Here is a 26716-nt window from a genome sequence, read left to right as displayed (position 1 = left end):
AGTGTTGTTGTACCACCACTGATATTCTAAAAGTATTTCTTACTTTCCAGTTAGCAACATTTTCCACTCCAAAATGGATGTTTTTAACATTACAAACTTTGGAAAAGTAGATGAGTAACTATTTTAAGAGTAGCTAGTTTCAAATTCATGCAGAAAAGTTTGATTTTAGAAATGGTCTATAAACATTCAAATGAGTTTGGCAAAATGTTTTAAGATTATAACTAACGTTACATTGTTTGACTAGATGGCAGGCTTATCATACATAGAGTTCCTGAGATGTTGAAATATAAAGGTACCAGTTCACAAACAATATTCTCAAATTCAGATACAATAACATTCAAGAGGTTCATCTCTACTCGTTGATTTTTATTAGCTTCTTTTTCAAACAGTATTAAGGTTGCTGTTATGTTTCCAATGGTACATAAACTCACAATCACAACTGCTTTTCATACATAACACATTTCAACATGGTATAAATACAACTACTACCCCACTAAAGGAAGACATTTGTTGATTATTTTAACCAACAGTAGTTAGAATCCAGACTCAAGTATCAAAACGAATACATGCCAACAAATACGAGGATTAAAATGCTAAAGCCATAAAGGAACATAAAGGGTTATCGTATTTTGGCATACTTTGAACACTACGATGTAAAACTGTGCTAAATAATTGGATGTTGCTTTAGTAATGCAGTAGGTACCAGAATGCACAATTTCGGCAAGTGCTTGTTCAAGTTAATTTTTCAGTAAGAAATCCAATTAGATTTGAAATGTGCTTTAGAAGCCATTTCATGCCAAGTCTTAAAAGCATCTGCAATCTTGACATTAAGGCTGTGGAGGTAGACTAAGAACAAGATATTTTTTGTTGGAAGAGACGACTTAGCTAATGTTGTGGCCATGTAAGGTGGACAAGCAGTATGCTATATAAGCAACTCCGATGCCTCTACTGATGAGCACTTGGATGAAGGCTTTAGGTAGTCAAAATGGGACATCTGTGAATAATGTATATCCTTCTAAAATTTGATAAACAGATTTGGATAATCTACCCTTAAGAATGGGTTTAGTGCTTTATGTTTGATTTTAAAGAAAACAGAACCAGGCGATATTCATGAATTCACATACTAACAAACTCTTTGTTGTAAGATGTTCTGGGTACTTAACTATTGTATAAATACTAATAAATAACCATTCCAAGGTCTGTCTGCATAGTGGTAGTTTCCCACAGTAGGCAATGCCTCCCAACATGCTTAATATTTCCCAAATATCCAAAGTTATAGTTATGGTTCCAAGTTTAGTTTCAGCATAAGCCTCTTATACTTCGTATATCGGATATCTTTCACTAGTAACAAAGTAAAAAGAAAGCATTGCTCTGTGTAAACTTGCACTGCAATTCACCTTCTAGCTATTCTTAATTACATGCATTTAACTGGTTACAATTGTTTACAGTGGTCCACATTCAAACAATCTTATCCTAGACCAACATACTAATGGTGTGATGTCGCACATTATAAGTACAGATGGAAGACATACTCTGGTCACAATGGCTTGTTAAGAGCTCTTGCTGTGCATACAGTCATGTACATGTGTGCGGTAAGTGATTTAGCACCAAGACATCATAGCTATCACTAGCATGGCAATGCCAAAAATGTCACTAATGTGTTGTATAGGCACAAACCTCTTGCATTGTTTAGACAAAGAACAGTCAAACCCAGAGGCATATATTAAACTTTAATTATATCTTTTTTTACAAAATCAGTATTTTCTTTCAGAGAAGGATAGGTATTTTTACTTTCCGATTGGTAGATATGGATGTTCTCGAAAGTGCTCAGTTTTTTCAGGTATTTGCCTGAGACATGTATTGTACAACGCTCTTTAACAATGAGTTCAACCATTGTATAGCAGCAGATTCAAGTGCCATTTTTCACACACCTGGCATATTAACAATTACATCCAACCCTATAATCAGCAGTCACAGTTCACAGAGATGTGTGATCTGGAACAAGTGCTTTTCAGATAGTAGCACTTTCAGCCTTCAGGCGTTCCAAGAGTTGCTCAGCCTGTTAAAGAGATGTTTATGTTGCATGTTAATATTTCCCAGAGATTACTTGCTGCCCCCTTGAAACTGGGGAAATAAGTAAAAGAAACCACTGAGCAATAGTACCATTCCCTCACTGCCAGCCCAGATGCAAAAGCATCTGTCGTAACAACTTTCAGGAAGGCCATTTTAGAAGGGGGGGCGGGCGCGAAGCATCATTTACAAAGGGTCCATGCAAGGCCATTTTCCTGGGGTGTCTTCTATTACAATGAAGAAAATATGAAAGGTGGCTTCTAACACTTTAAATGAAGTTAGTTAAAATCTAGACATCATTAAGAAGTTGACAGGACTATTTCAAACTGAGTTAATTCAATATCAGACAGTAAACAGTAAGGCTGAGAGTTACAAAAAGAGGAGAAACAGTGCAAGTTTTTCAAAAGGAGTAGTTGGGGGTCAGGCACAGTGCCTTGGAAATGGAATAATGGCAGCACCTCAATGCCTTTTGACTGCAAAATGGTAACATCTTAGAATTCACCGGCACAAGAAGTAGAAAAGGGAGCCAGAAAGTTTTGCACTGGTGGTGTCCAGTTCTTTCTTTGCAGCGGAAGGGAAATGGGGATCAACAAACTAACTGGAATACTTACTGTTATAAACCAGTACGAATTGATTCTGTAAACCATTCGGGACAAGAATCCCAACTGACTAGCTGGAGCTAGGACATGAAGATGTAAATGGGCTATTGAGCAGAACGGAGGCCAGTGAAAACCCATCCTTGAGAAACGGAGGAGAAAAAGAATCAGTTACCAACTACTTAGTGTTCTTTTGAGTGAAGCATGTGAAAGCTCTTAAGGACTTAGAACAGTAAGCAGGTCTGTGCATCGCACTAATGCAAAATTCTAAGACCTCCAGCTATTGTTTCATACAACATAACCAAATTACAGTGGTGCCCCACAAGACGAATGCCTCACAAGACGGAAAACTCGCTAGACGAAAGAGTTTTCCGTTTTGGAGGTGCTTCGCAAAACGAATTTCCTATGGGCTTGCTTCACAAGACGACAATGTCTTGCGAGTTCCTGCTGGTTTTTTTCCCTTTCCCCCCTTTTTCTAAGCCGCTAAGCCGCTTATCAGCTGATCCGATCAGCAGATAAGCCGCTAATAGCGCTAATCCGTCAATGGGCTTGCTTCGCAAGACGAAAAAACCGCTAGACGAAGAGAATCACAGAACGGATTCTTTTCATCTTGCGAGGCACCACTGTACATGCACTTTCCTTATGTATTATGCAGCTCTATTATAATGAACATTACCATATACTTCCCTTTCTAGAAACATACCTTATGTCATTCAAGTCATTAAATTTATTCTGCTGAAGGACAGTCTTTCCGACTGCCATCATTCTTTCCACTGTCAGATCAGGGAGAAAAGAATAAAATCAGATTTAAAGCTCATTAGATTTCCGATGCATTATATTCTTACCAGCTTAGTCCTAAACTGAAACTAATGCAAACTCTGTTGATTTCAGTAGAATTTATTCCAAAGTAAGCCTGGCTAACTTAATAATGGGCCTCTCTTTTTAGCTATAAAGAAGCATACATATTATGTACAAATTTTAACATTTATTCTTAGTGATAATGTAACCTACAAAAACATAGGCCCAAGCAGGCTGAATCACAAGGGGTCTGTAAAGGGCAGATAACCATATGGTGAAAATTCCCACAACAGGTTATGCAAGTTGAAGCAGCTCCTCTTTTCCTTCTCAACCTTCACCTTTTCTTGCTTTTCTACCCAGGTCTAACCTGACTGACAATGAAGACTGCTCCCCACAAATTTGCCCAATGCAGGTTTAAGGACTGGGCAATTTTCTGTGTTTTGTACACTACTTGGTTCACTACTGGTGCTATGCACACAACAAGTGTGATGGACAGCCAGTCTTCAGGCATCCTTTCTGACTAGTTCCAATATACTATGCCTAGGATTTGCTTATACCAAGAAAACTGTTTTGAAGAACATATTCATGGGGGGAAACAGGAGTCTTCAGCTCCACATAGCCATATGCTGCTGGCATGTAAGGAAGAGTAATGGCTCCCAGATTAAGTTCAATCCAAGCGGAGCTGCAAATATGCTGGATCCATCCCCAGTGCCAAACCATGCAAGTTGAGTAAGCATTCAGACAGAACTTAGCATCCCAAAAAGATCTCAGCTTCCATTAAAAACCACACATGGTCATTTTATACGCGGCAAGGCTTAAATGTGGGTGGTCCGTGTCCTGTGAAATCCCCACAGCAATGGGTGTGGGTGGATGGTACAGGGTATCAGTCAGGAGTCATCAGGGAGTGGGACATCAAATATATAGAGTTGAAATGGCATGTGGGTAGGTCAAAGCTACCTAGAGAATCTATGACACAAACTCTGGTTAAGACCCATATCTGACAGGATCCACTCCAATGCTTTGTCGGTGGCCACCCTAGAAGTAGTTTCATGGAAGAGACACTTTCAAAATGGGATGGAAGATGGCAGACATGTCTCCTTGTCAATTCCCCAAAGTGAATGCTAGCAAGTTGCCACAGCTACCGCCTTCTACCTCTTGGTAAGCAACAGGGTGGGGCGGGTGTGTGTGTGTGCTGGGAAACCCAGCCAGATGGGCGGGGTATAAATAATAAATTATTATTGTTATTACTTGGAAGTACAGATGGGATCCAAGGGCTCCAGTAGCTGAGATCCATTCTAACTGCTAATTATATAGACCCTTGTTTTGCAGCTAATTGCATTCAACAATAATGCACTGTTGTTGTTATGTTTTATTCATTTACTTTCAGTTCCAGTATTCTGAGTGCTCGGTCCAGACTTACCTAATGGTATATGCTCACTCTTTAGAGTCTTGCAATTTCCTATATGGTTTTTTGGCACCACTAAATAATGATGTGGAGCTCCGGGCCTGATATCTCTGAAGCACACCAAGTCTTCATGCTAAAAAATAAAGAGAAGAAAAGCTTGATAATAGCAGGTCGTGTAAGAAACAGTTTTGCAGGTACCCATCTGAGATAGCCATGCATGTCAGTAAGTAAAGCTAGCAAGCTAGTACCAACCGACAATATTAATTGTGCAAGTGGCTTCAGCCTTTCAGATGATCAGTCTGAACTATGAGATAACAGTAGAAGAATTCAGACGTATCATCCCCTTAAGCATACAAAGAACGTTTGTCCCAGTCCCCAATTTCCGACACCTATGTAATATCTGTTCTCATACAGACTGATGGATATAACTTAAGTAACACTGGAGCCCTTATTTGTTAGACCACTTTGTAGGCCAATATTTGTAAACCATGCAGCAACACCTAATAACATTTCGAAGGCTATATTTTAGTCCCATCAGAGCCATGTTCCAGCACTATCAGCCAACCCCACTCATTTATTTTTCTTTCTATAAATGCCACTATCCATTAACCCTGGTTAGGTAGGCAGGGAGAAAAGTTGGGGGGAGGGGAACCTGACTACCATATAGCTGCAACAAGAGATGTATGTATGAGGGAAACACAATTAGGATGATGTGTGAAAAGCAAAGGATGAAAGGATGAGGTAATGGGAGAGAAGCAGAAGTGTGTTAGCACTTAAAGGACTGAGATAAATGAATCATGTTTTCACCCCCAAATTTCTAGCACATTGGGGGTTAGAACATTCTTTTTGCTTAAGAAGCACATATATTTTATTGATGTCATTATATAAACAATAACCTATGTTATATTAAGGTTACTGATCCTGGTATTTATGAGGAGAAGTGGTGTGCAAACATTAAGAATAAATCCACAACCGAATGTGGGTTGGGGCTGAAAACCAGAGGCCATGCTTCTTTTCACTATCACAATTTATTTGTATATTTAATAAGCTTTCATAGAAAAAGCTTCCTGGGCAGTTTCCCAAGAGAAATCATGCAGCCATAAAACCTAGCACAATATAAAACAAGGAACAGAGCCTAAAACCCATAGAACAAACAGCACCAGAAATGGTGCAGCGTTAAAAGCTTCAAATTCATAACTTATTTTATTTTTAATCAAAGAGTAAGCACGCAAGACCTGGTGAAGGTTTCTCACCTAAGTCTATCAATGACTATTAGCCATAAAACCTCAATGGAACCTCCAGCTCCAGTGGCAGTTGCCAAGATAGAGGAGGGCAAGGAGCGAGTGTGGGGCTCCTCGCTTCCATGCCCTGCAAGGGAAAACGGGGGGTTGGTTGCCCACCGTGGGAAACTGGCTGAGCGGGGCTAGAATTTGAAGGGAAGGCGGGGGCGAGCAAGCGGCCTTGCAGCTGTTGCCGGACTACAACTCCCATCGTCCCTGGCTCCTGGCCACGCTGGGAGGGGCTGATGGGAGTTGGAGTCCATTCGCCCATCCCTAGCACTGGATGCGCCTCCAGCCCGAGCCTGAGCTCTACTTCGCGGCTCGGCTGCAGCCTTTGGACGTGAGGATGTGAAGCACCCGCCCGGCTCCCTTCTGCTCGTTGCGCCTCACCTCGCAAGGCAGCAGCTCCGTGCCCGCCTCCTCTCCGTGCGTGATCCGGCAGAAAACGCACTTGCCGTCGTAGGCAGCGCCGCTGCCGCCGCCGCCTCCAGCGCCCTCTCCGCCAGCCGCGCCAGCCTCTCCGCCGCCGGGACTGGGCTCCGCCGCCGGAGACGAGCCCGAGCTGCCTCCTTCCTCGCCGGCCATCGGGATCCTTCTCTCAGGCGGCCTTTGGCCGGGGAAACGGGGCGGAGCGGTCCTCGGGAGACGGGCCCGCCCAGTGGCTCCAGCGACTCCGCCCTTTGCCGACCCCGGGTGCGCGCAGGCGGAGCGCAGGCTGCGGCGCGGAGGGCGGTCCGCTCGCCTTGGCCCCGCCCCGGGCTCCGGGCCGCCGCCGCGATGCAGAGATGATCATCGGGGAGGGCTTGGAAGACGAGGGCGAGGAGTTTGCGCCCGATCCAGGAGTGCGCAAGAAACCAGGTGCAGGCAGCAGTGGAAGGAGTGGTGTCGCATGATCAGAGCAACAAGAGAGGGGGATGATTTGGGCATCAGTAGATTGGCTAGACGGGAAGCAACGGAAGAGCAGAGAACGGAATATTTTAGTAGTCTAAGCAAGAGGTAGTCAGGGTGTGGTGGACCAGAGTTTTTGCCTAGTAGTGCACAGAGAGGAAGGGCCATAATCCTGCAGTACTGTACTGTAAAGGGGCAAGTAACATGTCTAGGGACTGGGCGCGAGAGGCAAAAGAGAAAGGGGCAAAACCCTGTGCCTGCCCAACAGAATGAACATTGCCATGGATTGGGCAAATGAGCAAAAAGAGAACGAACAAAAGACAAGCTCTCTTTGTTTACTGTTGCATTTCTACCCCGTTCTCTTTCTTCGTCACCAAAATTAAAGCAAAATTGCTATGAGTGGAAAAGGAGATTAAGACCCCAGTTCCCCTGCCTACTTGGAAATAAATCCCATTAAACTCAGTTGAATTCGTTTCTTAATAAATGGGTCATAGGACTGCACTTCACAATGTGGAAGGGCTGCTTACCTTGCAAGATGTTGAATACGAATCCTATGTGTGGAGGGTACACAGGATTCCTTCGTTTCCAATGGCTTTGGATTCATTAAGCATCTTCACTAGTGAGTAGGGCAGACACACAGGGGACAAGGTGAAAATAACCATATATGCAGATAGGTTGGATGTGATATGGAGCACTGCCACTTGGACACACAGCATCCAAGCTACAATGTTTTTCCGAAGAGAGTTTCAAAGTGGTTCAGAGTTCAGAATGTGTAATCCCTTTGTCATTTGTACCAGCTACTCTCTTGCCTACTATTACACATTACCAAATTCCAGAACTAATGCCTCTTGTTCCAGATGTCGCAAATGCCCACTGTGTCACTAGCAGTTTGATAAAGGCAATTTCTGGGGAAATCCAACATGTAGAAGTTTGAGTGGAATTATCCCTCTGAAGTATTATAGATCAAATATGGCAAGCTAGCCTTTAGTGCTCCCAGCTCTGTCACCTTTGACTATTAAGTCTGGGGTGGGGAGAGAAATTTCACGTCAAACATATGAATGCATAAATTCCTTTATTGAAAATGTTGCGATAGCACTGCATTACATATATTAAATATCCATAGTTTTCTGAAGGGTCACAGAATCTTGAGAGGACAACACTGTTTCGAATATAGAACACAAACTTTAGATATGCTCTGACAAGTACAATATAATGAAATGAACTGTGTATAACAGTAGTGAAATACGTCCATTATTCTTTTAAAAAACCCTTTTGCTTACAACCTGCAAGTGTCTCATCCTTGTTAAAACTGTCTTTCAAGGTTCCCTGGAATGTCTCCAAAGTATTATGCTAATATGTAATGGTGAAAATCTGTCAGAGTAGAACTGATGGTAAGAAGAGTGAAAGGTGTAGGCTGCGGGTGTTAACAAAATGCCCTAAAGCGGTTTTGTACATGAAGGCTATTACTTCTGTGTAGAGAATTATGTGCCTACCACATGTGATGTTTTCTATCTGCAGCAAGCCCAAATTGTTAGTGTGCAGCACTACGCACTCCAAAGCAGACATGTGTGTGTCTGCCCCATGTCACTTGTGTACGGAGTTTCCTACACAGAAGCAAGATATACGTGAAGGAAATTACTCTTTGTAATCTGGATCGGGTTGACCAGGCCATATAGCACAAGATGGATGGTCCCAGTTATTTCCAAGTCATTTGGAAGCAATGCCATCATGAGCAGGGAAAGACCTGGTTAATATGTAAGGATGCAGCCTAGGTTGACACAGGTGGCCTTATGAAGGCATCATAAAGGGTGACAAGCATAGTGTATTGACTGATACTTTTTCAGGAGCATAGGAAGTACCGTTTGGTTTTTTTAAAAAATACCCCTTCTCTCATGTTGACTTTATTTGCTTTTTTAAAAGGCTTATCAAGGGCTCCCAAAAGTTAGGAGAATGCCAGCATTTCAGGAAGGAATAGCACTGTCTTTTCATATCTTCCTTTTCCTAACAAAATATTTTTTAGAAGTGGCAAATAACCAAAAATGGTTTCCAGTTTCAATTAACTGGCAGCACTTAGTCTTTCTTACTGAATTTGGGCCCAGTGCTCTCAAGTACTGCTTCATTACGCCATTAACTGGCAGCAGAATAATAATAAGCGGGGGGGGGGGGAGTGACTGCTTAAAAAGCAGAATGCAACCACAGGGTTCAACTCTTATTCAAGAAAGAGAACATTTTCCAAGAAAAAAGAAGAAGGGCAAAGGTAGTCTGGCATGACACTTATAGTTTCTCTAACAAAGAGTTTCAAATAATTTATAGGGCACAGTTTAAGAATCTGTTTTTTGCCCCATAACAATGCCACTGTTTCAAAAGGTATTTCTTTATTGTTAAGCCTCTTAAAAAGAGGATCTGTCTCCAGCATGCGACCAGACAGCTGTGTTCGATAATGGAAACTGACAATGCACCGCTTTCCAACAATCCAAAGTAATGTATTCTGCCCAAAAACAAGATTCCTAAAATAATAAGAACAAAGCAACAACGAAGTTTTTTACAAAAATTAAAAAAACCAGCAAAGTATAAAAAATACCTAAGAAATGAAATGATTCATCACCACCACTTAAGACATTTACTTCAGTCAATAAATCTTCCTAGCAAATTTTGAAATTAAAATATTAAAAGAAAAAACATGCCTACATTTCATAAAAATGTACTATACAAACAATAAATACTTTCCTTTAAAAATGCTCCCTTTAAGTGCTGTATACTGATTTGAAAGACTAACCCCCTTTCTCATGGAAACCATCACTATACGCAGTAGAATTTGCTAACTCAACTTTTACTTCTTTTTGGTTTTCATGTAAGCAGAATAAAAATACACATGGAATGTACTATACAGGTCTATGTTTTCCCACCAGTATTCTTTCACAGTTACAAAAAATAATGAGACTGCTTTAAACAAACTTGTATATCGCAAATGCCTTCCATAAACATCTTGCATCCATGCTGTAAGATCACCGGCAGGGCAGAAATACGACATAAACGAGGTCATTTTTTAAAATGCAATTAAGTCTTTCCACTTTTTGACCTAAAATCTTCTTGTGCAGCCAGGCTGTGACCAGATTTCACGGGCAGGAGAAGCATGTTCTATTGTGAGGCAGTCTACATTCCAATATTCAACATCCACTGAGTGCTCAGTAAACTTTTTAAGGCAGCATGTACATCACTCAAATGTCCATACTTCCACATCTTGTATGACAAAGTCTTCTTTTTTGGATAAGATATCATTATTGAATGTGCTGCAACAATTGCTCCGACCATGATATAAATCAGCATCTAGCCATAAACCAAACCTGCCACTGCAAAGAGAAGAAAATTAGCTGAAAACTTTGATTTATTCAGTTTTGATTTATTAAAAATGATGACACAAGTTGCCCAATTTAACTTTCGGTTTCTTTCAGCTAGAGGGTTAAACATTTGCTTAGCCTTCTTCCCATGAAGTCAACAGGACTTAAAAACCTTTGGTTGAATCCTGTCTGTTGGCTTTTGCCCCGAAGCAGACAGGAGAGGATTGTTGCTTTTTAAAAAAGGAACATGGCAACATAGCCTTTTTCCAGAGTCATACCTCGGGTTGCGAACGTGATCAGTGCAGGAGGCACGTCCACAACCCACAGCGCCGCATCTGCGCACGCGCGTGAGGCAATTCGCTGCTTCTGCGCATGCGTAAAGCAAGATTTAGTGCTTCTGCACATGCGCCGAAACCCGGAAGTAACCCGTTCCGGTACTTCCAGGTTCGGTGCGGTCCGTAACCCTAAAACGCGCAACCAGCAGCATTCGCAACCTGAGGTATGACTATATATGGAACCTGGATATAGGCTTCTGCACATGTTGTGTGCATGGTTCTTCTGACCTCAATGGACTGGGGCAAAAACTCATGTGGTTCTTTTATTTACTGTCCTGGATTATTTAACTGAAATAAATACCATATTTTTTGCTCCATAGGATGCACCGGACCATAGGACGCACCGGACCATAGCAGGGGGAGAACAGGAAAAAAACATTCTCCCCCTTTCTGCTCAGCACCCCTTCAGCGAAGCGGCAGGAGAAACAGAGTCCCTTCCATTTCTCCTCCCGCTTCGCTGAAGGGGCGCTGTGCAGAGAGGGAAAACTGTGCAGCGCCTCTCCAGCGAAGCAAAGCCTGGAGAGCAAGAGGGATCAGTGTGCACCGACCCCTCTCGCTCTCCAGGCTTCAGGCAGCTATCCGCAAGCCTTCGGAGTGCAGGGGGGGAAAGTGCGTCTTATAGATCAAAAATACGGTAGTTAAAGGCTGCAATTCAGTGACAGAGCACCTGCTTTGAATGCAGAAAGTTCTGGGTTCAACCCCCGGCATCTCTAGGTGAAGCTGGGAGAGACCCACCTGAAACCCTGGAGAGCTGCTGCCAATCTGTGCAGACAATACTGAACCAGATGAACAAAGTGTCTTAACTTTGCATAAGGCAGCTTCCTATATTCCTTTGCCCACAAGTCAGTGCAGCTATGTGCGCAAGAGCCATGCACGCATTCAGAGATTTTGTTCACGTCAAGTTCTGATGGTTGAAGAGATTAACCAAATAGCAGTTTTTGCCCTGTCAGTAAAGGAAGAGGTTGCCCATAGAGGGTTTTCAACAATATGATTAATAAAGAAACTTATTCAACTTACTCTCCACCACCAAGTTCTAGGGAAGTTACATCTCCGTTGATAAAGTAGGTGTTTTCTCCACTCCACTTAAAGACCTAAGGGAGAAGAGTATAATATCATAGTTATTCATCACAGTTGCTTGTAGCTGTGGCAGAATGACAGTAAGCACTTGTTAGGGGGGAGAAGTGCAAGAGACACATGGTTTGTGTCAAAAATTCACCATCTTTGCCTTTGATGGAATAAGGGCCTGCTCCTGCTCAGAATAAGAGAACAAGGGAGGCGTTCATGGTGAGTTCTGGCACCTCTTTTTCTAGAAAAACAGCACTGCTCAAGACTTTTTAGGTAGAAACATTTTCAATCCTTGAGAAGCATTCAAATTTCCTTTACAATGGTCCCCCTGAGAGGTGCCAGAACTAAGTTCCGGTGAGCTCTGGCTGGAAAAAAAAAACCCTGGTCTTAAGTTTGAAAAAAAAGTTGTCCCAAGCACGTTTTAACAAAAAGCTTTAAACATTCCCTATGGTGATTCTGATATAGTCTTCTTTTTTCTTGAGTTGTTTTTGATCCTCTCTATTTGTGTGTCAATTCATGCTCCTAGGTGTGAATCTTATTAAAAGCAGAATATTTTGCAATGTTACAATGTGGCTGCTTTCGCTTTCCTCATTTTTCTGTTTTCCTATTGCAGAAATTAAGTCAGCTATTCTCAGTATTGACAAGTCACTGTAGCTCCTACAGTCTTCTATGTCCTCTTTTACATTCCCTACAACCCACAGATGATTTGTACAATTTCCGCCTGAACAGCCATGTTAAAAAAATGTGGCCTCTGTCAGAAAATGCAACCTTTCCTACTTATTTTATGTGGTTCTTCCTCCAAGAAGCCCAGACTTACATAGGATCCGCTCACATCCAGACACCAACAAAGCTGAAGCTTGTTCAGCTGTGCCAATACAACAGCATCACTATATTTAAGCCCTTTCATTGGTGTGTTTAATAATGCATTCAGAAATGCACCTTTGAGCTTTGGTACAAGTCTCAGCATCATTTCGCATAAACAAGCATATGGTGTAAGTAAAGTGTTAGGACTATCCTCAGTGCACCTTACCTTGAAAAGAGGATCAAATGTGTATAGGAAAGTTTCTCCAGTGCCATAATAGTGATCACTGAAGTGGAAAGGATGCGTTGCATAAGCCCCAAAAACCTGCCGAAACAAAATTACTATTATATTGGAAGATACTTCCACATTTAAAGGCATTCAAAAACATTTCAAACAAGGTTACTGTTGTTTTTACTTACTTAACCAACCTATGAAAAGCAAACATTGATGAAAATTTTCATATCCCTTAAGCGCTGGTCATTTATTCTGTATTTTATTATTTTAAAATTTTTATAATATGTTTCAATGATTTCATTGCATGCACAATGGTTTGTAATGAGTTGGCAGTTTATAAATATTCGTAAATAAATATGACTGCAGTTCAGATATGGATAAGGAGACATAGATGCCTTCATTCTGCTGAATTATCAGGAGCTGAAAGCTCAAACATCTGAAGCATGCACACATGGAAATAGCCCCAATAAAAGGCACAGAGAGGTTCTATCAGTCCTCTCACACCTATCTTAGTGTCAGTTTTCAAGAAACAGATCGGCTTTTAATACCATCCTTCTGGACATTCTTATCCAAAAGCTGATGGAACTTGACCTTTCTTCTACCATCTGTGACTGGATTAAAGACTTTCTGAGGGATCGGACACAAACAGTGAGGATTGGGCCTGATACATCTACCTCCCTGAAGCTCAGCACTGGCACCCCACAGGGATGTGTGCTGAGTCTCTACCTGTACTCTCTCTATACATATGACTGTATTTCATCTGATCCATCTACTGCAGTTACTAAGTTTGCAGATGATACTACCATAATGGGTCTAATTGCAGGTGGAGATGAATCAGCGTACAGAGGGGAGGTTCAAAAAGTATCTACATGGTGCCTAGAGAATAACTTGCACCTAAATATTAGCAAGACAAAGGAGATGGTATTGGACAAAGGAGATGGTATTGGAGAGTCTCTTCCTTTAAATTCCTGGGAGTTTACCTTAGTGAAGACCTCACTTTACCTTAGTGAAGAAAAATAATATAACTCAAGTGGTTAGGAAGGCCCAACAGAGACTCTCTTCAGGGTCTTGTGAAAGAACAATGTTAAACAACAATTGATGACCTCCTTCTACCGATCCACAATAGAAAGTGTCCTCTCATATTGTATCACAGGGTGGTACGTTGGCTTGACAGCCACGGACAGAAAGTCTTTAAAGAGGGGGGTCAACACAGCACATGATATCATGGGCTGTCCCCTGAGCCCGCTAGATGGCATTGCAAGGGATCGATGCCTTAGGAGAGCGAGAAAAATTCTCAGGGATGATTCACACCCCGGCCAGCACCTCTTTAATCTTCTACACTCAGGCAGGAAATATAGAAGTATAATCAGTCGTACCAACAGGCTAAAAAACAGTTTCTATCTGTGGGCTGTTAGGCTGCTGAATGGAAAATAATATAGTGCAACTGACTTTCGGGGTTGGTGTGCTGTGCGATAAGCACACAGAGTGTAATAAGATTGAGTGTTTGTATGGGGGGGTGAGGCTTGGTTAATTTCATTGTACACAGTTTGTACATTGACAGTAAAGGTATTATTATTATTATTATTATTATTATTATTATTATTATTATTAATTTTTCTTCTTGTGCAAAAGTTACAAGTATTCTAAGTTGCTTCTCCATCTAAACCCCTAGCAAAATCCAATGTAGCATGAGCAGATGTCCACTAGGGCAGTGTTTCCCAACCGGTGTTCCGCGGCACACTAGTGTGCCGTGAGAGGTTGGCTGGTGTGCCGTGGGAGGGAGGCGGGCGAGTCGGGCGGTGAGAGGCGGCGGCGGCGAGGATCCGCGTCGAGCCGGGGGCGGCTCCGCGGTGGTGGTGCCGAGGTTTCTCTCTCCATTCTCCCCTCACACACACACACAGGATCAGCTGACAGGACCCAGCCAATGGGGCGGCGGTGGGGCAGCGCGTGCAAAAGGGAGGAGCGCGAGACAGCGGACGAGGAGGAGGCCGGCATGTCCGGGCAGCAGTAGCAACAACAGCAGCAGCAACTCCCGGCGACGGCTCCTCAAGCCCCGGGCAACCCTACTCCCTCACCGGCCTCGGCCGCCCTCCTGCTCCACCCGCCGCCGCCTCCCCCGCCGCCGGCGGCCACCTCGGCCCTGCCGCCGCCCCCTCCTCCGCCCGCTATCGCCGCCACCACCACAACAGCCGCTGCCGCCTCAGCTGCCGCCGTCCCTCAGTCCCTCGCTTTGCTGCCTCCTCCCCCCCACCCCCAAAGCTTGGAGGTTCCCCGGCAAGGGGGAGGGGAAAAATTGAAAACTTTCACTTTCGTGCGTCCCTCCCGGCGTGACGCTGCGCGCTGACGTCACGGGGCTGTAATGGTGGTGTGCCGCGAGATTTTTTTCATCAAACAAGTGTGCCTTTGCCCAAAAAAGGTTGGGAAACACTGCACTAGGGCAACAGGGTTTCCATTCCAACCCCTGCATGCCCCAAAATTGCTCTTGAGAGCTAGAGAACCTTCCAGGGCCGTTTCTGGGGTGCAGGCTGGAGGATAAGAAACCAGATGTCCCATTGAAAAGTGGGGCACAAGCAGGCAGACATAATTAGATCTCAACCATTTTAAGACAGAAGAACAATGGCATCAATAAACTTGTGCTTTTTTATGCCAATGAACACGAAGCAAAAGTACTTTTCACACTATGAAGCACTCAGATAACTTGAAGCCACAAGACAGAGATCAATTGCGCTTTTTGTTAACACAAGACTTATTTTAAGCTACACTGCTACTGAAATACCTGGAAACAAGAGGGAAAACAAAACACAATTAAACAGGATTTGTTGTGGTGCCTAACCTGATTGTCCATGTCTTTGATGACAAGCAGGACAGGGCTATCAAGAGATGCCGATTTACGATACAGTGTTTTCAAGCTGGTTCCATGTTCTTGTGTGCTGTAGACTAGCCTCCAGGGATATCCCTGAACCCTTGCTGGCAGGCACTGGGCGAGCTAGAAGATAGAAGAAAGCATTGTAGTTAGTGTAAAATGCAACTGATGTGGCACTAGAAATTTCATTCTGTCCTGTATGAGAACTGAACAGTTCAGCCTATAATCTGAGCTGTACCTCTGTACAATGAGGTGCAAGAACAAGTTCCATAGGACGGGGCTCCCTGATTGCCATTTATAAAGCATCAAAAATTAATATGGATTGCACAAAATTAAGAAGTGTTTGGATTTGAAGAAGAGTTTGGATTTGATATCCCACTTTATCACTACCCGAAGGAGTCTCACAGCGGCTAACATTCTTCTTTCCCTTCCTCCCCCACAACAAATACTCTGTGAGGTAAGTGGGGCTGAGAGACTTCAGAGAAGTGTGACTAGCCCAAGGTCACCCAGCAGCTGCATGTGGAGGAGCGGAGACGCGAACCCGGTTCACCAGATCACGAGACTACCGCTCTTAACCACTACATCACACAAAACATGTTCTGATTTTATATAAACACACACACATATATACATATATACTTACACACACACACATACATTCTCCCCTTTATAAACTTTACCTGTTCTATATGCATATTTTCTAAGAGCACACTCTGGTTTTTTAAGACAGGCAAAGCATCTTCATCTTCTTCACTGCATCGATCATCTTCTTCACAATAGCTGCAAATGCTCTTTCGCCGTTTTGCCTCTTCTACAGTAATAATCTAAAAAGGGTTTTAAAAAGAGATATATATTTTTTTAAAAAGTCTGACAATAGTTTTATTCCATAATGCTAGATCAGTGGTACTCAGATGTTTTTATAAGAGAGAAAGTGAAACAGCACAGGGAAGGCTAGGGAAGCAGAAGAACCATCTAGTCATACCTTTTGGGGGGTATACTATGTGCATCTTGAAATTTACTTATTTGATTGATGCAGTACACAGTGTGTGAAAAGAAATGTTCTATAAAAGAGCAAACTAATGCCCAGGTAACAATGGCACAGCTCTATCTCATTCAGAACAGGTTTACCTAGTCACGGGCGAAAATTAGTCAAACAAAATTGTGAGGGAAACACAGTAAAGGGCTGCTTTTAGCACCAGCTATTCCCCCCACCCCACCCTTTCTTTGGAGCAACTAAGTTTGTAAACAGTACCACAAACTAAATATCTTTCACTAAAATGTGCAAGAATTAAAATACTTAACTTTGGCTGGGATTGTGCTCTTACTTTTTAAAATGGGAGGATAAAAGGGGAGGCCTAAAATAAGAATGTGTGGCTGGCATTCCACTAATAGTGCTAGGGGAATGTGATTTCTCATATCTGTTCCACAGCATTCAGGGAACCTGGAGAGGGGGAGGAGAGGGGGAGAACATTCTGCTGTGCAAGGTGAAATCCTTGTGCTGATGGAACAAGTGATTAATCCCTATATTGAATACAACCCTATGCCCCCAATCCAGGCACCCTGAAGGGCTCACAAACCAAGGAACAATTCTCTTGTGTTTGCTGTGATCTGTACAAGGGGACTCTTCCAGATTATCTAGCCAACAATAGTCAAATACTGTTAACTGGATGGCAACTGACTGGCCTTATAGCTAAGCCTAGAGGACTCTTTTGACCCTAACCTGTAAGATCCATTCAGCAATGGAAGAAGTTGCCTTTTTTAACATGTATGGTAAGGAATTGTTCTGTAACGGGCAGAGAGTTCTTAGAGAGGATGATATTATAATGCGGAGGAGTTTGCTCTCTGGCTTTTATCCATGCCACCACATTATTCCAACCACATGGCCTCTCATAGAATCACATCAGATATGACTAATCTAATAGCTAAAGGGGTTGTTTTATGGTAATGGACATCCATATATATTGATCTAATTTGTTCGCTACATTATATTTGACTGTCAAAGAAAGAGGACAGTGTAAAATAAACATGGACATTTATTGGCTTATGGTCAAATTAGGTCATCGTATTTGAAATGTTTTCCATTACAGCTCCTATGCTGTGACCCTCCAACTTCTACTACCATTGTAAAAACGAGGGAAATGTTTTTAAAGGATTTACTATTTAGATAGCTTTTTGTTTGATGGAAACCTGTAATATACTTTTATTTATTTTATTTTATTTCATTAATTTTTTGTCATGTTTCAGAATAAAAGCCTGCTCGAGGTAGTTCAGTCATAAAAGCATTAAACATTAAAACAACTGCAAAACACATACCCCAATCTAAATTAAACCTAATAAACAACTTAATGTGATTTAACACCTCATATATGCTATTTGTCCTTCAGAGGAGTGTGTCTGCCTTTTTCAAGTCCAGGAAGGAAGTGCTCAGGGACAGCTTATGGAAATACTCGAACTGATTAATTAAAATCTCAAGGTACAATACTGAAAGCAAGATAAAAACAATGAACAGAAAAACAGAAGATAGAAGAGCCAGTATGTTTCCCAAATTGGGAACAAAATGTTGACTATGTGCACCTGCAATTGAGATGCAAAATATGTATTTTATTTGCATGTGAAGAGGCAGTTGCATACACATTGACAGACAGAATTAAAAACAAACAGCAACAGCAGAAACTCCTTTTACAGCTCTTTTAATGCCATAATCCTATACACAGAGAATAAGTGCAACTCAATAGTATGTACTTCAGAGTAGGCATATGTACCAAGATGAGAAATCACAATTTCAACAGAAATGCATTCTACAACAAGGGCAACAACATGATCTCACACCATGTGCAGCACTGCATTTGTCATGCATATAAAAAATGATATGCAACGTATCTTAACTGCAACTACATTTCAATATGGTCTATGATGAGAACAGTTTTATTAACCAGGAAACAGCACTCCCATTCTGAACGTTCTGTGTTGAGAATTAGCAAACAAAAGAACTAAAAGACAACAACTTTCATTTTAACCTACCTTCACGAAGGGCTCCTGATCAGGCTTGGCACAGAATATTATTTGAAAATTCACAGCCGTTTCCTTTTGTCTGTCTCTTATGATTTTCATTTTTTTATTACCTTCTGATTTCTCACCACAAGTGAAGCTCCTGTCTCTACAGCTAACTCTGAAACAAGCTGCTTTCTAAACTGCCTTATATACCGAACTTACTTTCGTTTTCTCTAGAACGAGCCCAAGGGCAGCCTGGCAACAGATTCAACGCAAAAAGACTTTATTGTAAATAGGGTATGAGTCAGATAGCAGCAGCAGTCCATTTTCAGATTAGGTTTTGCAACAACTTTTACTTTTATTGCCATTTCCATGCACTACCTCAACATAAATTTACAGTGGCTCCAAAATTTCACAAGAGAAGGCTCTCTTACCTATTCCAAAAAAATTGCAGGAATCCCAGGATTCTCTTGTACACTCTTTATCACCTGTCAATGCACTTTTCCTCTAAACCCAACTGATCAAACATCCACTGATCAGCATTAGATAAGGGACATCACTTCCTAATAGCTGCAGTGTCCTTTCTTGATTTCACTTATCTCCAGCCACCTCAAGGAACGCTTCTCTCTTAAGTAAGGCTGTCATAATAACATTTTTAAAAGGTAAAGGGCCCCCAACATTTAAGTCCAGTCGCAGACAACTCTGGGGTTGCGGCGCTCATCTCGCTTTACAGGCCGAGAGAGCCATTTGTCCGCAGACAGTTTTTCTGGGTCATGTGGCCAGCATGACTAAGCCGCTTCTGGCGCAATGCAACACCGAAACCAGAGCAGCACATGGAAATGCTGTTTACCTTCCTGCTGGAGCGGTACCTATTTAGCTACAGTGGTACCTCAGGTTACATATGCTTCAGGTTACATACGTTTCAGGTTACAGACTCCGCTAACCCAGAAATAGTACCTCAGGTTAAGAATTTTACTTCAGGATGAGAACAGAAATCGTGCTCCAGCGGCGCAGCAGCAGTGGGAGGCCCCATTAGCTAAAGTGGTGCTTCAGGTTAAGAACAGTTTCAGGTTAAGTACGGACCTCAGGAACGAATTCCTGGGTTCAGGAAACTATATGTCTATCAAGGGCATGCTAATAATGGCCAGAATATGTAGAAAAGAATATGGGAGTCTTCCCAAAATAAGCTTCATGCCACTCCAGATCATACACCCACATATCTAGGATCCCGTCTTCTGTGTGATGGCAAATACCGTAATTGCTTCAACTGATTTCTCTGTTTGGTCTCAATATGCAGTCAAGCCTCCCTCTACCATGCCACCACAGGTCATATGTACCCACAACCTGAGAAAAGTGGGTGGCATTCAACTAAATACAGGTAGGTAGCCGTGTTGGTCTGCCGTAGTCGAAACAAAATAAAAACATTCCTTCCAGTAGCACCTTAGAGACCAACTACCGTACGTTTGTTATTGGTATGAGCTTTTGCTTGTTTTTTCCTGTAAGACCAATTGCAGTTGTTAACAGTCGTCAACCATTCCCACCACCCTTCTGAGTAAATACCCCTCCCCAACCACTCACTATATATATATATATATATACACATACACATACACATACATACATACGGGTCTGGTGACTTCTGTTTCAGTGTATCTGAAGAAGTGTGCAGGCACACGAAAGCTCATACCAATAACAAATTTAGATGGTCTCTAAGGTGCTACTGGAAGGAATTCAACTAAATAGTTCCACTAGTGCACTGATTACCGCTAGCGTGATGGACTTTCTTCCCTCTTTTCCTCCCACATGTTTTCTGCTCTATCCCCAATCTGCTCTGAAGGGATGGGGGAATTCTCAGAATAGATTTCATTGGGGGAGGTAAGGGGGCAAATGTTCTATTGTGCAAGGAAGAATCCTTGCCCTGACTGTTCCACTTAGTGCTACACTGAACACATCCCTATGTCACTTGCAGTTTCTTTAACTAGTTTGTTCTCTTTTTTATCAGAGATTGTTTTTAAAAAATGCAAGTGAAGATTTTTTTTAAAAAAACCTGATTTTAAAGTTCAAAACTGATTTAAGATGAATGAAATCAAATCCAATTAAAACAGGTTAAACCCATCTTTCTTTAAACTTATCACTGTGCAAATGATATTAAATCAGCATATATAATGTAATCATTTAGGCTCCCTGTCCTGGGTCACAATTTGGAGTAGCCCAAATTTTCCATTACCTCATTTATGAGTATTGAGGTGATTTAGAAAATTACTGTGCATCTCAAAAGAGATAGTCTCCTAGTCATAGAGATGTGATACTTATAAGAATATAAACTGCCAACTCAAAAATATCAAGGTAGTATACAGTAAAATCATTAAAACATATTGTATGTAGTAGACCAAGCTTATTTTGGAGTTCAGGGGTATATAAACTCTTGTTTCTTTTTATGCTTTCTGACTGAGTTGTGAACTTTCAACACAAGGAAGAACTTGAAATTGGTAACCAACGTCAGCACTGAGCTCAGAAAGTGGAAGGGCACATGGTAAACATGTGTGTGCTCTTACTGCTAGTCTCTATATCTTTTGCATGCGGCAACTTGAATGGCCCAGCCAATACGTCATGCATTGCTGCCACTCACAGTTTCCAGTGCTTGATTAATTCCCTGTAACAATTAACACTTTTCCAGGTATGCCCAGACAAAGCTAGCCCCTCCCATTTTTTGGAAACAGGTAAACTGCTTTCTGGAGTTTAGGCTAAAACAGCACCTCAGAGGAGCACACACACTGGATAAACGGATAGCCTACTGTAGATTTTACTTATTTTAAACTAATGTTTATGGCAGTGAATTAATTTTATAATGAATGATTTTAGAGTGTTGTTTGTGTTTGTCCCATTAAACTTTAATTAGTTTAATGGTTAGCAAATGTCCAGTGCGCTTCCGATACCACAATGTCCCATTACAGCAGAGCATTTCGCACAGCGGCTCAAGAAGGGCTGGAGAGTGAGCATCTTTTCAATAAAGGAATCTTGGAGCAAGCGGTTTGGAGCTCAAATAAAAGGTTTATTTACACAAAACAAAAAACCCTGGTGAAGAATCACACATTTCAGCAAACACGCCCCAAAAGAAAGGGGAAGGGGGAGAGGAGGGGAAACACAGGAGTGAGTTGACTATTTATACAAACTCACATTCCTGGAAGCCTAACGACCTTCAGCTGCTCAGTGACTAGAGCGTCTTGATTAGAGCTTCTTAACCCTTTAATACCAACACCCCCTCTCGCTCGTAACACTGAGCTGTACCAACCTTAATTCAAATTTAAACCTGAACAGAAACATTTATGAGATTGCGGACTCAAAGCTTTTGTAAAACCGTCTGCGAGATTTTCTTGGCTTGGACAATACTTTAGTTCAATTAAACCTTGTTTTACACTTTGGCATACATTTTGATAACGGATATCCAAGTGTTTTGTGTGTGCCTTGAATTGACCTGTTTTAGCTAGTTTAATACAAGGTTGATTGTCTTCCCACACTCTGATAGGTAGGGAACATTCTCCAAACAATTCTTGTACCATTTGTTTATAAAATTCCAGTTCTCTACACACATCTGATAATGCATTGAACTCAGATTCAGTTGAACTTAAAGCTATAAGTGATTGTTTTCTTGATCTCCAACCAATTAGTGCATTTCCAAATTTTATCGCCATTCCTGACACTGATTTTCTATCTGGTCCAGCATCAGCCCAACTGCTGTCGGCCCAACATTCAAGTTGTGTGCTGCCCTCCGCTGATAGTTTTAAGCGAAACCTTTTGGTAGTTTGGAGATACCTTAAAACTCTTTTTACTCCTTGCCAAGCATGCATTGATGGTTTTTCAGCTTGTCTACACAGCATGTTGACAGCATATGTTATATCGGGCCGAGTCCACTGTGCAATGTGGAGTAGACTGCCTATCGCTGACTGGTAAACCCCGGGATTACAGAACTCTGCCTGTTGCTCAGTTTGAGCATCCTTTGTGTAACTTAACTCCATTGGGGTTTTAACACCAGCACAGTTGTCCATTTTAAACCTTTCCAGCAACTGCTGGATCTTAGCTTCTTGGCTGAGCCAATAGTTCCCATCTTCATCTTGCTGAATTTTAACTCCTAGATAAACAGATACATTGCCTAGTGATTTTATCTGAAACCTTTCTCCAAGCTTTGTGGCAAATTGTTGTGCAAGTTTATCGTCCTTTCCACTGTATAATAAATCATCAACAAATATCAAGACTGCTTCTTGTTCATATCCCGAGCCTTTTAGATAAAGACACGCATCTGCTGCGCTCTTTCTGAACCCCATGCTCTCTAGAGCATCGTTTAAGCAGGAATTCCAATTACGGGCGGACTGTTTCAACCCATAAATGGATTTGTGTAGGCGCCAGACCTGGTTTGGCTTGTCTCCTTCAAAACCTGGTGGTGGCGTCATATAGACTTCCTCCTGTAAGTCTGCATTTAAATAAGCCACATTGACATCAAAATGAAACAGCTTATTTCCCTTCTTAGCTGAAGAGGCTAAAAGCATTCTTAATGACTCCGATCTTGAAGTAGGGGCATAGATTTGAGAATAGTGAACTCCTTTGCGCTGCGAAAACCCTTTTGCAACTAGTCGGGCTTTATATTGCAACTCCTCAGTAGTTGTGGGCTTTAAACGATATACCCATCGACAACCTACAGCTTGTTGCCCTTTTGGAAGCTCTGTACTTGTAAACACACCGAGAGACTTCATTGAAGCCATCTCTTTTTCCATTGCTTCCTGCCACTTTGCGGCTTCTGAGCTTGGAAGCTGTTGTACCTCTACATAGCTATCTGGCTCACACTGTGCCATATTTACGTATACACTTGTCACCTTAAACCGCTCTGGCGGCTTGCCCTTTGTGGCACGTTTTGACCTGCGCAATTGCTCCTCTTGTGCCCCCTCTGACCGTTGGCTGTCAGAATCTGTCTCAGACTTTATGTCTGGTCGTGCCTCTAGGGATAAAGACCTCCTTTTAGATACCTCCCTTGGGCTTGGTGTTGCAGGCGACCTGCTTCGCTTTTGCTGTCTGCTAGGCCTACTGCCTGGAGATGTTGGAACACTCTTAGATTCTGGCTTTTCTACCTTAGGAGAAGAACCTTGTGCCTGGTCAGAATCTGCATCTGAACCATGTGCACCATCCCCTTCTGGCTCATCACCCTCTGGACTTTCTTTCTCAGCATAAATGCCTAAATCATCTCTCAAAATGTCAGGGTTAGCATGTAAGTGAGTCCATCCGGATTGCTCACAAAATTCAGCGCTCCTACTGAGGACCACTCTTGTAGTATCCCCATCTGGGTTCACGAACCTCCAAGATTTGGCGTGTGGTTCGTACCCACAAAAGATGAGTTTCCTAGCCCTTGGACTTCCCTTTTTCCTTAACGCTTTTGGGATAAGTACATAGGCTTGAGATCCAAACACCCGAAAGTAATTAACTTTGGGCTTCTTCCCATATAAAGCAAAATATGGCGTAGTACCAATTACCGAATTATATACTCGGTTCAGAACATGAGTAGCCGTCTTCCAGGCTTCCGCCCAGTAACTTTGAGGAAGTTTAGCATCAAACAACATAGAGTTTGCCAACTCTTGCAGAACCCTGTTTTTACGTTCGGCCACGCCTCCTTCTTGGGGGGAATAAGGTGTAGACAGACGATGCTTAATTCCCTTTTTCTTAAAGAAATTCTGCAACACAGACCCGGTAAATTCTGACCCTCTGTCTGTCTGAAAAGCAAGAACTCTAGTACCGAATTCAAGTTCTACTGCATGAACCCAATTTTTAACTGTTTCTGCAGTATCTGCTTTTGTTTTGAGAGGAAAAAACCATGTAACCTTTGTTTTGTCATCTGAGAGACACAGTGCATACCTCGAACCTCCCATGCTAGCAACAGGCATTGGGCCACATAGGTCCATATGCACAAGTTGGAATACTTTGTCAGATTTCCTATTTGAACTGGGATAGCTGCATCTATGAACCTTCGCCCTTTTGCATGCAGTACAATCCAAATACTTAGTACATTTGTTCAATTTGCACCCTTCTGATAATTCAGGTTGCCTTTTAACATACTGAAAATTAATATGTCCCAAACGGCGGTGCCATAAATGAACACAAGAATTATGGGTAGGCGAGTTCACACAACCAGCATGAACCTGTTCAACTTCATCTGGACTTGTCTCAAAATAATATAACCCATCTCTGCATTCCACCTGCAAAAGAGATACGTTATTCTTTGAAATAGTGCAAACCCCATTTTCAAACACAGTTTTAAACCCATTTCTATCAAGTTCTGACACAGACAAAATACACCCCTTCATTCCCTTTAGCACGTAGGCATCAATTTCTGTTTGCAAACACTTCAAAAACACTGTGCCTACAGTCTCTAAGGAACGTTTAGTTGAATCTGCCATTGTCACAACTTTAAGGGTTTGCAAATGTCTGCAATTCTGCAAACGGACACTAGATGGCGCCACCAGGTGATGAGATGCACCACTGTCGATCAACCAGCGTAGATTGCTGCCTTGGCCACGCCCTTGCATCAACGCCATTGCTGAAGCCATGTGCTGTGTGCTGTGGGAGTAGCCACGACCTCCTCCTCTTCTTTGACGTCCCCTGGAACTCCTTGTCTGGTAACTAGGGGCAACGGCCTTGGTGCTGTCTTGACCAGGTTCACGTGTACAATTCCTGATTAAGTGGGAAGAGGAACCACAGCGAAAACAGTGTCTAGCTGCAAAAGCATTTACTGTGTTCTCAAACTCAGCATCCCCACTCTTAGGCACAGCATAACTCCCCTTTGAAGACAAACCTCTTTCTCTTTGCCTTTTATCCTGTTCATCAGCAAGTCGAGAAGAAATGTATTCAAGGGTTAATTCAGATGAAGGCATAGCTTCCAAAGTTAAAGCTAGAGTCTCATAGCTTTTATCAAGAGAAGACAACAATATGTATGACTGCTGCTCCATAGAGAAAGGAATGCCCAGCTGTCTTAGTTGATTAAAGGCAGACACCATTTTGGCAATATGTTCTTTCACACACGCTCCCGGTTGGAGACGTAAATCAAACAAACATCTTGTAGCATGGATCTTGGCCCCCGCAGTGTTTCTGGAATTTAGCCGCTGCAGAACTGTCCAGACCTCATGCGTGTTCTTTAACTCAGAAACATAAGGCATTTGCTCTGGTCCCACTGCCAAAACTAGTAGACCTTGGGCTTTCCTGTCGCGTTTCTGAGAAGCTGCCGCTGCTGCTTTGTCTTCTGCAGACGCGTCTGCAGCTGCCTGTAAAGGCGGTGCTTCAGTACAACTCCACAACTCTTTTGCTTGCAACCAAACCCTTACTCTAGCCTTCCAATCTTGCCAATTTTTCCCATTGAGTCGCGTAAAGGGGACAGTAAAACTTTCCTGGGACTCTGCCATCCTCCCTGGGGCTTAGGAACGATACTCACAGACCTGTAGACCGTCTCCCAGCTGCTGAGGTGGCTCCTCGAGGAATAAGGCGTCTTCCAGCGAGTACAAACTGCGCAGTGCCTCTTTAAAACTTTTCCTAGGCACGTTGCAGGACTCAAGCTGCTTTGAAGGCTTTCGTTGTCGGCAACCGCTTCTGTCTTCGCTCCAGTCCTTGCATAAATCACTCTTAACTTCACTCCTTATCTCCTTCTTGACGTACAAACACCCATAACCTGTCCCATTAAACTTTAATTAGTTTAATGGTTAGCAAATGTCCAGTGCGCTTCCGATACCACAATGTCCCATTACAGCAGAGCATTTCGCACAGCGGCTCAAGAAGGGCTGGAGAGTGAGCATCTTTTCAATAAAGGAATCTTGGAGCAAGCGGTTTGGAGCTCAAATAAAAGGTTTATTTACACAAAACAAAAAACCCTGGTGAAGAATCACACATTTCAGCAAACACGCCCCAAAAGAAAGGGGAAGGGGGAGAGGAGGGGAAACACAGGAGTGAGTTGACTATTTATACAAACTCACATTCCTGGAAGCCTAACGACCTTCAGCTGCTCAGTGACTAGAGCGTCT

The 26716-nt window shown here is 42.4% G+C and overlaps 2 protein-coding genes across 4 annotated transcripts in view; both read right to left on the bottom strand.

Annotated features, from left to right (window-relative positions):
* Positions 1-345: 345 nt before the first annotated feature.
* Positions 346-7418, bottom strand: HINT3 (histidine triad nucleotide binding protein 3). The gene is made up of 5 exons (XM_083497973.1): positions 6540-7418; positions 4885-5002; positions 3370-3439; positions 2682-2808; positions 346-2059 (listed from the first exon to the last, which is right to left on the bottom strand). The coding sequence occupies exons 1-5, from the start codon at positions 6732-6734 to the stop codon at positions 2012-2014; spliced, it is 558 nt and encodes a 185-aa protein (XP_083354099.1). The 5' UTR covers positions 6735-7418; the 3' UTR covers positions 346-2011.
* A 674-nt stretch (positions 7419-8092) lies between these two features.
* NCOA7 (nuclear receptor coactivator 7) overlaps positions 8093-26716 on the bottom strand; it is a 71213-nt gene continuing 52589 nt past the window's right edge. For 2 of the 3 annotated variants that reach the window (XM_083497961.1, XM_083497962.1), the window contains exons 12-16: positions 16355-16498; positions 15645-15797; positions 12806-12901; positions 11728-11801; positions 8093-10387 (exon numbers count right to left, since the gene is read on the bottom strand). In XM_083497961.1, coding sequence (XP_083354087.1) covers positions 10252-10387; positions 11728-11801; positions 12806-12901; positions 15645-15797; positions 16355-16498 — 603 coding nt within the window. In that variant the 3' untranslated portion in view covers positions 8093-10251. Of the gene's footprint in view, positions 10388-11727; positions 11802-12805; positions 12902-15644; positions 15798-16354; positions 16499-18695; positions 19234-26716 lie in introns of those variants that run through there. The other variant, XM_083497963.1, reaches the window with a different exon arrangement.

This window comes from Podarcis liolepis (genome assembly GCF_965112155.1).
Source record: "Podarcis liolepis genome assembly, chromosome: 3".
NCBI lineage: Eukaryota > Metazoa > Chordata > Lepidosauria > Squamata > Lacertidae > Podarcis > Podarcis liolepis.
This window is presented reverse-complemented; position numbering and strand designations above follow the sequence as displayed.